Source organism: Octodon degus, unplaced genomic scaffold, assembly GCF_000260255.1.
Source record: "Octodon degus isolate 3935 unplaced genomic scaffold, OctDeg1.0 scaffold00238, whole genome shotgun sequence".
NCBI classification, from domain to species: domain Eukaryota; kingdom Metazoa; phylum Chordata; class Mammalia; order Rodentia; family Octodontidae; genus Octodon; species Octodon degus.
The window spans coordinates 567,619-580,325 of NW_004524814.1; the positions used below are offsets into that span (position 1 = coordinate 567,619).

At 35.0% G+C, this 12,707-nt stretch overlaps 1 protein-coding gene and 1 non-coding gene across 2 annotated transcripts in view; both read right to left on the reverse strand.

Moving 5' to 3' along the window:
- The window catches only part of Ap3b1 (adaptor related protein complex 3 beta 1 subunit), a 294,655-nt gene that overhangs the window by 24,473 nt on the left and 257,475 nt on the right, over positions 1-12,707 (reverse strand). Inside the window, exons 23-24 of the mRNA XM_004645731.2 lie at positions 11,077-11,308; positions 6,286-6,370 (exon numbers count right to left, since the gene is read on the reverse strand). Of these exons, the coding sequence (XP_004645788.1) occupies positions 6,286-6,370; positions 11,077-11,308 (317 nt within the window). The remainder of the gene's footprint in view (positions 1-6,285; positions 6,371-11,076; positions 11,309-12,707) is intronic.
- On the reverse strand, positions 1,133-1,320 carry LOC111813915. Its single transcript, XR_002819035.1, has one exon. It is a non-coding gene; the product is annotated as a U2 spliceosomal RNA (small nuclear RNA).

Sequence of the window (12,707 nt, forward strand, 5' to 3'; positions counted from 1 at the left end):
ACCCCTTGCCCTTATATTTTTAAATAGAACTTGTCAGTCATTTTCTTTGTATCGTTTTGGATATACTCCTGTTTACGATTTCTGTGAAAGAAAGAAAGAAAGAAAGAAAGAAAGAAAGAAAGAAAGAAAGAAAGAAAGAAGAGAAGAAGTATCTATATTATATGTAAACATTTTTAAAGGTTTTGATCTTATTTTTATGCTTGGAATCTTGAGCTTGCAAGGCCAGCTCTCTTGACCACTAAGCTATACCTCCTACCATGACTGTAATTTTTTAATGGTTAAATTATCGATCAACCTGAAAGTTATTTTGGGATAATTTCTGGGAGGAAGCTACTTTTATCTTTCTCAGATAATAGTCTTCACTCCATCTTAAGTCCATTCTATCCCCAATGACTTGAAATACCACCTTTGTGACACACAAAATTCCTAAATTCCCTATTTTATGCCACAGGTTCCTGAGCCAATCAACATCAATTTTGCTGACTAAAAAAAAAAAAAAATAATAATGTTTCTATTGAACACACGACATGGCACGCATGTATCTTTATTCATACTACACTGCCAACTCGGACACTTAAGAGAGTATCGCTGAGCTTTCCTTGATGACAGAAGGAAAGAAACAGGTTGTGCATAGTACCAGATGCAGTGGTGGTAGACGTCCACCCACACCTGAGCACAGAGCACTGGAAGGAAAGAGTCTTTGGTTTGTGACTGCTTCAAACATAAGTGAAAGAAGCAAAACGGCTCAAGGTTTTGAAGGCAAGTGGGTAGCAGCAAGAGAAGCCAGAACAGGACCCCAAACAAAACAATGGGAAATAAGAGTGAGGTAAAAAGAAACTGTGGGAAATGGAAAACAGAAAAGCAAGGCAGAAGGGCTGAAAGCTACTTATGACCTATACATGTACTCAGTGGAATGGAAGGGAGGAGAGAAGCAAGGTAACCAGCAGGCAGGCAACACAGAAACACCGTGGGAGAAAGCACGGGCAGGCCGGGAGAAGTGAGGAACACGTCAGTACACGCCAAGAGAGCATGTTTTCTCAGTCTGCAGGTTGGCCAGCAAGCAGGCAGAGGGACAGAAACCCTTTCTTTCTAGCATGAGTTGTTTGCAAGGGTGGGGTGGGAGTGGGGGTGGGGGTGTTGCATCATTCCTAGAGGTGCTGCAATACCAGGTGGACGCATGGAAGGGATGGAGCAAGCTCCTATTCTATCTCCCAGCTCCAAAAATCCTTTAAATATACTGCCCTCGGATAGAGGATGTATCAGCTATTAAAATGAGAACAGAAATTACACTAGATCTTGGCCAAAAGGCCCAGAAGGGATTTTTTTTTTTTTTTTTTTCGAGTGCTGAGGATAGAACATAGTTTCAAGACATGTTAGCTCTACCCCCAGAAGAGAAAGATGTTTTTCATTCGGGAAAAAAAAAAAAAAAAATGTTGGCTTTGAGACCTGGAGACATGGCTGAGTGTGAAGTGCTTGCTTAGCATGTGTCATGCCTTGGGTTCAGTCACTAATACTACAAAAAATTAAAAGCGTTTAAAAATTGACTATTCTTGGTCATTTTATTTTCCAACTGAATTTTAGAAATAGGTAAAGTTCCTTAAAAAGGCATAGCGCCTGCTAGCCACCTTGTATTCTATTTACTCTGCTTTTCCCCTCTCTAATTTCCTTAAACTGATCTAGTTTTAATTGGTCAATTTTTTTCCTTTTACTTGTATTGTATTTTGATGGTGTTCATGGTTATATTTAGTATTTTAAACCATAATTTGACTTCTTTTTGCCATCAATCAATCATCTTGCCGAAAGTGAAGGGAACTCTCGTATACCATTAACAGGCCAATACCTCACATTTGTCCAAATCGGGATTCTGGTTCTGGCTTATTGCTAAAATTTATTTTTCATATCCTGTGTCAGTAATTATTTTTACACAGTGATAGATTCTATAGTTAGAATGTTTTCGGTCACTGCTTTTTTCCCTTATTCTGTATCTTCTTTCTTGAGCAGTTCTTTCAAAAGGGTTTGCTGATAGTAAGCTGATAGAATATATGCCTGTCTGAAAAAATTTCACACAGTATCCTCTAATTTAAAAGGTCATGTCCTTTGTCACATGATCTCCAGAAATGATGAAAAGACTTATGAGAAATTGTGTCCCACCCCTGTTGTTCCTTCTCAGGTATGATGTTTTTTCTCTGCCCTGGGAGCCATCAGGATGCTTTTGTTCTTATCAAAAAAGCCACAAGGATGCAGTCTCTTTGGTCTTCCATATTCATTTAGTCTGATGTTGGATGGGCCTTTTTGATTTGAAGGGTTATGATTTCTTTTTTACTTGGGAAAATCCTTTTCTATAATTTATTTCTTTTAATCATTTCTTTTTTTTTTTCCTTCCAGATCTCCTATTAGTTGAACTGATCCTTTTAACTTTTTCTTTCCCATTTTTCTTCTGTCTTTTCCTTTTCGAATGCAGTTCATTTACTTGACCCTCTTTCTTCCAGAACACCAAATCAATATTCAGCTATGTATACTCTACTCTGTGTTTACTAGATTCCTTCTGACTATTTTATTTTATTTTATTTATTTTATTTTTGTGGAACCGGGGATTGAACTCAATTCCTTGTGCTTGCCAAGGAAGCACTTATTCCACTGAGCCACCTCCCCAGCCCTGACATTATATTTTTAAAACTCCAAGAAGAGTTTAATATTTTTTTTCTAGTTATTTTTTTCTAGTTACTCTTTTGTATAGCAAGAAACACATTTTTCCTTTATGGATATAGTATACTCTTGAATCAGGTATTACTTTTAATATTTATTTATTTATTTATTTATTTGGAATTGGGGATTGAACTCAGGCCCTTGTGCTTGCCAGGCAAGCACTTATTCTACTGAGCTATCTCCCCAGCCACTACTTTTAATTTTTAGAGAAAACTTTTGTCTTTTTAAAATTATCTGCTTCCTAAAAAAGATAAAAAAATTTTTTAAAAATTATCTGCTTCCTTGATGTATGGCCAGTGGCTCTTTGGATTCACTGAACCTTTTCTCTCAAGTGGCAGCTTTACTGCAAAAGTCTGGTAATCCTAAACTGTACAATTACCTCTGTGACAAAGGACTAGGCTTAACACACACAGTAAGTTCTATTACCTATTAACTGTAAGATTTTAGGTAAATTTCTTAATCTTCTAGTACTTCAGTTAACTCACCTTCTGAATGGAGTAATAATAATACAGGAAGGGTTGTGAACTTAAGCAAACTGACAGGTATGTGGATTGCAAGTGTAGCACAGTGCTTAATGTGCCATGTGTACTTGATAATAGTAGTGACAATTTTTACTGTAGCATCCAATGTCCTTTTCTTGCAGAGGGTCCTTATATCACACTAAAGAGTCCTTCCCAGGTAAGCTGTTCTTTACAGAGCTATTCTGAGGCCTCACACTGAATGAGTCTTACTCTCTGCTGCTAGAGATGAGGCTGGGGAGCTGGAGGGTAGACATAGTTCTTTAATTCTCTCAGGAATATCTTGAAATCTCTAACTTTTCCTTTCACTCACTCTATGCTTGATATTCTACCAGATTTGTTCTTAACATTATGGTAATTTTCTCCCATGAGTGGTATGTCCTGCAATTTTTATTTTCTCTTTTAAGGTTTACCTGTCTCCGTTTGCTTTCTAACCATCAATAAACTCAAATTCTGGTCAGCTAATAGCATTCTTTCTTGTTATTTATTTATTTTTATTTTCATTCTCTTTTAAATAATTGATTTCTGCCTAGCGTATTTTTGGACAAAAAGAAGTGTGGTTGCAATTGTTCAGCCCTCTAACTTAAGACAAGTCATACTATTTTTCATACTACTTAAAGCATGAATACCTACTAACCATAAGGATAGATCTGCTTAAGCACTGCATTAATTTTGGAGAGATATATTTATATAGACTATATGTTTTCAGTCTCAAAAATTTAATCAAGAACTAAATCTGATAAGCATTTAAAGTGTAAAACTAAAAGGAGACATTAATGGTTATCAGGTATCCATAAAACTATATAACTATAGATAACAGTTCTTCTCTTCCTAAAAAACTGTAATAACCTAGAGTAAGTAGAATCACTTTATACTTATTTCTTTCTTTGAATAAGTAGAAGAGTACCTGAAAGTCCATGTTCTAAGGATTTATGAAGGCTTGTTATAAAATATGCTTTGATTACCCATAATTTTATATATTGATTTCTATAATGTATTTTGAGGAAAAATTTAGTATCAGCCATTCTTGCCTTTTTCTTTTTATTGAACTACCCATACTAATATAGCACATCACTAAGCAAAAAATTCTACTTACTATGCAAAAGGCATAGTCAGTGATTGGCACCTACGACCAATTGATCTAGCCATTACCACCATCTCCCTGCCCCCACCAGCACTACTATGAAGGTATTGATTTAAACACTGTCGATCGGTTTCCATTTTCTGATTTTGGGCAGGCCAATTAAGAAACTGAGTAATTGTGATTACACTGCTTCAGGATCAATTACATTTGATGCAAGACAAAGTGTTCTTTTTGGAAAACACACAAAAATATTTTAAATCTAGCATGTGCTTGTGCTTAATAAAACCAAAAATAAGTAAGTTATATTTTCAAAGTATAAAGACATTATGTTTATAATCGCTATATTTTATTTTTTGCTGACTACTATTTTAATGTGAATTAAATTTATCATTTTCCTATAGTTAAGAGAAATTGAGAAAAATAATTGCTCACATTCACTCCCCAACCTAAGATGAAAAATCAAACACTACCTGTATTTTTATCCCTTTAGTGACTTTGTCAATTATGGAAGAAAAAATGCAAACCCTGTTTAATGGACTAACAAAGAAGTCTTTATACTAAAAACAATGAAAAATAACAACTCATCTGATTATACAGAAACCAAAAAGTTCCTTTTATAAATTGGCAGGATAAAAAAATTTTAATTTTTAATTTTCATCTATGTTGGTATATGAGCTTTGTCATTGGACTCACATTGTCCAAATCATTAGCATGAATACACCTCTGGTGCTGGAGGAAAACTACTTAAGAGTGATGTTACTCACAGTGTGGTGTTCATACTACTGATTTGTAGTGTCTGTCTAATAGAAAAATAATAAACAATTCCTAGGCCATGCAGGGAAAGCAATCAGTTTCTATCTATCACTGATAGAGCAGACCTCCCAAAACATAAAGGTGACGATCTGCATAAAATCAATGTGCCATCCTACACTGCTTGGATCCATTGCTGCAGGTTTTCAGCAATAACAGTTGTAAGATTAAGCTTCAGTCACAGCAAACTGAAAAGGTATGTGAAAATGAAGGGCTCACTATTTAATCTATTAATTTATTTTAACATTTCTCTTTCCTAAGCTTGGAGATTTTTAATCATAACAAATTCTGCCCCAAGTTTGTTAACATTCAGATAAATGAAAATCTCAGATCTTTTCAGAGTAAAAACAAAGCAACTTCAACTCAAAATAGCAAATGTCTTTCTATATCAGAAAAACACAAAAAGATGGAATTCAAAGACAATTCTCAAAAGATACATGAAAATAACAGCTCTGTACTTTGCTAGAATCATTAGAAGTATATATTATATGACAAAAGTAACAAAAAATTAATCCTAAAAAATCCTTATGAATATTGAGTCATAAAACCTTTACCAACTACATAAATGCTCTTGCAGCATTTATATAACGTAGCTTGTAAGCTCACATAAAAACAGAAAAGCATATATGTTTAGAATCAATAATGCTGTATGAGAAAAAGCTTCAAGGTATCTCAACATGACATAGTGTCTCAAAAGGTATCTTCTTCTTTTTTTTTTTTTTTTTTTTTTTTTTTTTTTTTTTTTTTTTTGCGGAACTGGGGATTGAACTCAGACCCTTGTGCTTGCCAGGCAAGCACTTATTCTACTGAGCCATCTCCCCAGCCCAGATACCAAAAGGTATCTTCTTCGGGCTATTCAATGATGTAAAATTTTAACTTCACCCAAATTACCCAAATCTATAATAATAAAATAGGTAAAGAATTAGCCGGCAGCAGCTTATTTCTTTAACAAATCACAAATTTCAATTAATATGACAGAGAAAAGAAATACTGAAAATACCCACATCACACATAATTCATACAACTATTCTGTGGCATTCTAAATACTGTTGAAGGAAAACACTTTAGTTTAAATATCATGCCTCACAGAAAAAGGCTGTTACAAGCTTAGTTTTTGTTCTTCCATACCTTACAGGTAATATAAAAAAACAAAAGAACTGAACTTACCACAACTGGAAAGTGGCAGTCTGTGTAGAATCACAGAAGTCAATACCCATTGAAACAGTAATGGATCCCTCAGGCTCAAGAGAATCTAGGAAATAAGATAATTTAGACATGAAATCACACAGGATGTGAAAAAGGCAAACAGTACTGCACGTTCATTTAATGTTTGTGTTTGGTTAAAACAGACTAATTTAATGAAAAAATTTAAACTAAGACTACACTTCCCTATTTGGCTCAAAGATTTTCATTTTTCCCAAATTCTGCATGTACTCCAATGAACATATTAGATTATTTCAAAAACACACCTCTTCTTGCAAACTTTTATATTTTATCATACTGTCTTTATAGGCATTGAAAGTGAGAAGGAAATAAATGGGTCTTTCTTTGGCATACTTGCAATGGACTTTTGGAACTTATACAAGATTATTACTCAAGGGCCAGGATTCGATGCCCTGGCCTGCTTGCTGGCTCGCACCTGTAATCCCAGCTCTTGGGAGGCTGGAAACAGGTGGATCACTGTGAGTTTGATCTAGTAGAGAGACCCTGAACACCCTGTTGATCCTTCCCCACCACACAAAAATATTTACTCAAAACTGTTTATAGTCTCAACAGAAGAAGTAAATTTCTAAATAATGTTCCAAATTTTCAATGGAAAATTTCTAAAACTTAAAAATTCAAAGCAAAATAAGAAATTAAAATGTATTCAAAAATTAACCAAGATAATAGGCATTCCTAAAATAAATTTATCTGCATCATTCTAGACATTATCTTCAGACAATTTAGGGGCAGATATGATTATCTTGACAAAGATTTGTAATTTCTCAAGCTTCAACTATCAGCTAATCAAGTATGAGAAATAATCATACCAACATACAATACTGTTTTTCTTCAGTTGACAACAATAAAGCCTAACAAAATTTTATCCTGTTTGTGATTCCAAAGTTTGGCTACACATTAGAATAGCTGATGGTATTTATATAATATATGTATATACATAGAAACCATTCACTTCTGACTTCCACTTCGTTCTAAGTCTTTACTACAACTGCAGCTATACCATACAATAGCTTCATATTTAGCTTTATCTATACTGTATTATACATCTTGTGAGATTTAGTTACTTTTCAGCAAGCACACTTCTAACTCAGCTAACTGTGACTATCCTAGGGCTAGTTGGTAACTCTGATTTACATGAACATGAACAGAGATGATGTATGGATGGGACAAAAAATTAACTCACAAGCCTGACATGGTGGGAGCTATGTGTGTATTCATAGGCCCCATACAATTAGGCATTAGAAGAGGATCTGTTTGATGTCAATTTTGAAATGCCATTGGTTTGCTCAGTGGTATTTATGTTGCTTACTAATTTTTTTTTCATTTTACGTATTTGGTACAGGGTCTCACTATGCAGCTTGGACTCATAGTGATCCTGTTTTCAGCCTCCTCAGCGCTGGGATTACAAGTGTGTGCCACCATGCCTGGTCTTGGTTGCTGGCTCAGCATGCGGACTGGGAATCAAACCCTGGCCCCTGCACTTGCCAAAGCAGGCACTTAATTTGTTGAGCTATCTTGTTGGCCTGCTGATTCTATTTTTTTTTTTTTTTTTGCAACGCTGGAGATTGAACCCAGAGCTTTCACATTGAGCTACGTCCCCAGCCTTTTTCTTTTCTTTTTTTTTTTTTTTTTTTTTTTACTGTATGTAGTACAGGGTCTACAGGGTCTCACTATACAGATTGGACTTTAGTGATCTTCCTGTTTTGCAGTTTCCCAAGTGCTGGGATTACATGCCTTCACCACCATGTCCAGTCTCAACTGCCTTCTCAGCATGCCCCAAGGACAGGGCCAGGGCCAGTATGACAGGCAGGGGATCGAACCCTGGTCTCTGCATCTGCCTAAACAGGTGCTTTAATCCACTAAGCTATCTGGCCAGCCCTTAATTCTATTTTTAATTTATTTATAATTAACAAATTTTACATGTTTGTTAAGTGTTATAAATCTAACATCTCCTACTTTGCTACTGAAGTATCATAAGCCTTGGCTATTTAAATTTTGGTTAAGCAGGCTTTTCTATAGGGTAAATAACTTATTTGTATATGCAACTATATATCTGAAGAGACATACATGTGCATTTATTCCTCCAAAGCTACATGTTATCAGTTCATAGCTCTGTCCATTGGACGGTTCAAGTAGGTTTTTTTTTTTTTTTTTTTTTTTTCACAATGCAGATGAAACCCGAGGCCTCACTGTGCTAAGCAAATGCTCTACTTCTGAGATATTTCTCCAGTTCTATTTTATTTTTAATTAAACCCAAGACCCCTGTGCTAACTTATGTCCTCAGTTGTATTTATACATTTTAAAATTTCAAAACAGGGTTTTGCTAAGTTGCTCCGGAAGACGCTGAACTTGTGATCCTCCTGCATCAGCCTTGGGCCTAGCTGGGACTACAGCATGCAGGACAATGCCTGGTCCTAAAGCTATTCTTCAGTGCATCCTTATCATCTTGTTCTGTGCTGTAAACACATGAACCTTTGTTCTTATTTGTATCTGACACCATTTTGGTGGCAAACATTATTATCACTAAGACATAACAGCATTCATGATTTTGATCCTTCTACATCATGTGTTTCACTGACAAAGTGACAGCTCTCAAAATGCCCTGTTGATTGCACTCTCAGACATGGTTTAATATTGTCTTCAGTCTTCAGATAAATGTAAGCTAATTCTAGGGGACAGTTCATGATCAATGGTTTGTTTTATTACATGAACATTTCAAGAGCAAAATGATCAGCATAAAATTATTCATATAATGCATTTTTGCAGTATTTGGAGCCTACTGAAATGGGAAGGCTTACCAAATTAGAAGATTATATTTAGATATTGTTCTGGATTTGCTTCTATGTACCTGAGGTGACTAATAGAAATGGCTGAAAAACATTTGGCTTTATTATACCACACTATTGACAATGAAAAATGAAATCACACAGGTTGTCATTGACTTTGATGTGACAGCTATACTCGTACAGTGACTAGTAAAATCTCAGCTAACTCACAAGTTTTAGGTGTTAACACAAAGTCACTGAAATGCTTGGTCTCTTTGGAAAAAACTGGCCCATTCTCCTTAACACCCTTGCAACAATCCAGTTTCCTGCTAAAGACAGGGCAACATTCAGACAAAAGTAACTGAGTAACTGTGTATTATAGACAAAGAGAAAACAGATTGGTGACAAGCAAGAAAACTGCTGGCCCTCTCAACATATGAATACAAGGTTAATGTGCCTCCTTATTTCATAACACATGAACAGTATCTGGACCGTTGTTGCATCCTTACAGTGTTTCTGACATATGATACTCTGCAACTCTAGTGTAATCTATTGGCAACAGAGTTGAGATAGTGTTACATACAAATACATACTGCATGCAATGAGTTCTCTCTTAAAGGAATTCAGTAATTGGGAGAAAATGGATGAAACATTACATTCACAAAAATGTGCCTGAAAATGGAAAAGGAACGCCTATAACTAGTACTGAGGCAATGGTATATATTCACATTTTATTGCTGCTAAGGTCATACTATGAAATTTATTATATTTATTTCTTCTACTCTACATAGGCCAACAAAAGGTCAACTCATCAACTTATAATGCCAGTCCAAGGAAACATTAATACAGTTCTACCGTTTTAACCTTTGGATAACATTTCCAACCTCGAGACAATTCATAAATCGGCTGCTTGACACTTTTTAAACTAAATTAATTTTTTTAACTAGGTAAAAAAGGCTAAATTACAAGCAATAAAAAAGACCCAGATTGGGATATTCTGTAATTCCCTGGCAATATATTAAATTCACACAATAATTCAACAAAAATCAGGATACTCTAGTCTTTAAATTGTCTTCTTTATGAAAATATTTTAAAAATGGAATTAAGTAGTTTCTGAAATCAACTCATTTTAACTCTACTTTGGTTGCTTATAAAAGTCTACTGGGTTTATCCACCAGGAGTTGTTTTATTCCTTTGTGGAAAATATAACAAAGAATGACTTCTTTTACTAAATGACTCATGTCATGAACTATAGAAAAGAACTTAGCAATGCCAGAACTCAGGTGAAGAAAAATGGAAGTTATACAAAATCATGAAGCCACAATTCTCAAATTTCAGTTCCTTCTTTTTTTTTTTTTTTTCCTTCTTAATGTAATGGTGGAAAAATCATTGTGGATAAATACAGTAATAGATTACAAGTTATGGAAAGAAAGACAAGCAGACTAGTACACAACTCCTCAGTCTTCACTAAACCCTTTTCAATGAAATGTGAAAGGAAATGGGCAAAGAACCTCCAGATATTGGAGATATTGTATTCAAAAAGACAGATTTTCTTCCTTTGATTACACAATAAGTCACCAAAAATTATGCAGGGAATAAAAGTGACCAGGAGGAAGGCAGAGGAAGGTAATGCAGATAGGAAAAACAGGATGATGATTTTGATTCCACAGATCCCATCTTCTCATCATTTCTGGTACAACGACTGCTGGAACCTGACTCAGGGCGAAAAAATACAGTTCTTTTGCACAATAAAAGCAGTTTAAAATGGGAAATATAGGTTAGTGGTAGAGTTCTTGGGTAATATGCACGAGATCCTGGTTTTGATGCCTGGTCCTGCTAAAAAAACAAGTATGTTGAGTATGCTAACACAATTAAAAAAGTACCTAAGTTAAAAATGAAAATAAAAAAATAATGAAAATAAAAATGAAAATAGTTATCAAATATAAACTTTTAAATGATAATTAATATTTACCTATTGGGTTAAAAGTATGCATCTGCATGCCCACTGGAAGTTTTTTTTCCCCTATGTGGATGTTTTCAATCTTCCGGTCAGAGGTGTTGTTCAATGTAATCTGTACAGAGACCATCTTCTCACCGAAAATGCAAGGCTGTCTTGGAAAGAAATAATGGGCAGCCAGTCCTTTTCCACTCATCCGATGAAGCAGCACGTGTGTTTTCATTGGTACAAAGACAGGTGTACTGACCTATAGTGCATGGGAAAAGACATGAATTACTGGACCCAGAAAATAACCCCTTTTAACTTTCTGTTTTCTTAAAGCCACAATAAACCACACTGCATTGATAAACCACAATAACTTAGCAGGATACTACACACAGATACGTAAAGAAAATGCTTTCAACACAGTACTAAACTTTTTCTGTACTCTAAAGGCATATATTAAAATATTTTGATTTTATATAAGAAAGTAATCTCTGTTATATACTAATAGTCTATAAGCTGTTCTGTTAATTTTTTCCCCTAGATATTCTCTATATGGCCATCCTGCTAAATTTTTTAATTAACGTCAGTTAGTTTCCTTAGACATTTTAACTCTAAGATAATATTACTTCCCAATAATGAACATCCAATGCTGGATGGGTTTTCACCATGAATTTCCTTCACTGGAAAATGAAGACCATCACCTCTCATATAAGGTGTATCCTTTCTTAACAATAAGATTTTATTATGAGAACATGTAACTATTTTTCTTACATTTTCTGAATCTTGATCTTTAATAGTTTCAAATTTTTAACTCATGTAGCATTAATTTACAGTTATCAACCCTGCACTTAATTATTTTTCTACAAATTACTAGACAACTGCCCAATGTGATATAATAAATAGATTTTCATCAATGATTTATATATGTAAACCTTTTATTTATGCCCTCTGATATATTTATGGGCATTCACTGCTATGTTAAACTCACTAGATTTTATTTATTTTTTTCTGGCTGGCTCAGAATGCCTTCAGGGCAGGTTTGGCTGGCTTGAGTTCTGGGAATCAAACCACAGCAACCTGAGGCTGACTGCTTTGTTGAAGCAGCCACTTAAAGAACTGAGCTAAGGGGCAGGCCCCCTAGATTTTATTTCTTATAGTTTTACGGTGAATTCAATCATTTAGCATAACAAACCTTATCATTTCCCCATCCCTCAATATTTTCCTCAATAATGGTCTCTTTGCGCTGCCACTGAACGTTATCCTTTTAAAGTCTTCTCTCAGTGTAATTTCTACTGGAATCATACGTAGCATATTAAATGAGGAAATGCTGTCCACTTTAAAATTATATGGTAACTACCTGGCCATCCAAATAAGTTTTACATACAGGCTTGCTGCTTAACACCTAATGATGTTAAAAGTTTAGCAATAATGTTAATAATTTAAAAATGCATTCAATCACTGGCACCAAGTCATGCTGGCCCCACCCCTGGGGCATGCTGAGATGAGCAACTGAGACTGAGCATGGTGGTATGCGCCTGTAATCCCAGTGCTTGGGAGGCTGAAAACAGGAGAATCACTATCAGTTCAATCTGTGCAGTGAGACCCTGTAGACACTGTACTAAAATTTAAAAAAAGCAACAAAAACCTAAGTTAAATTATAT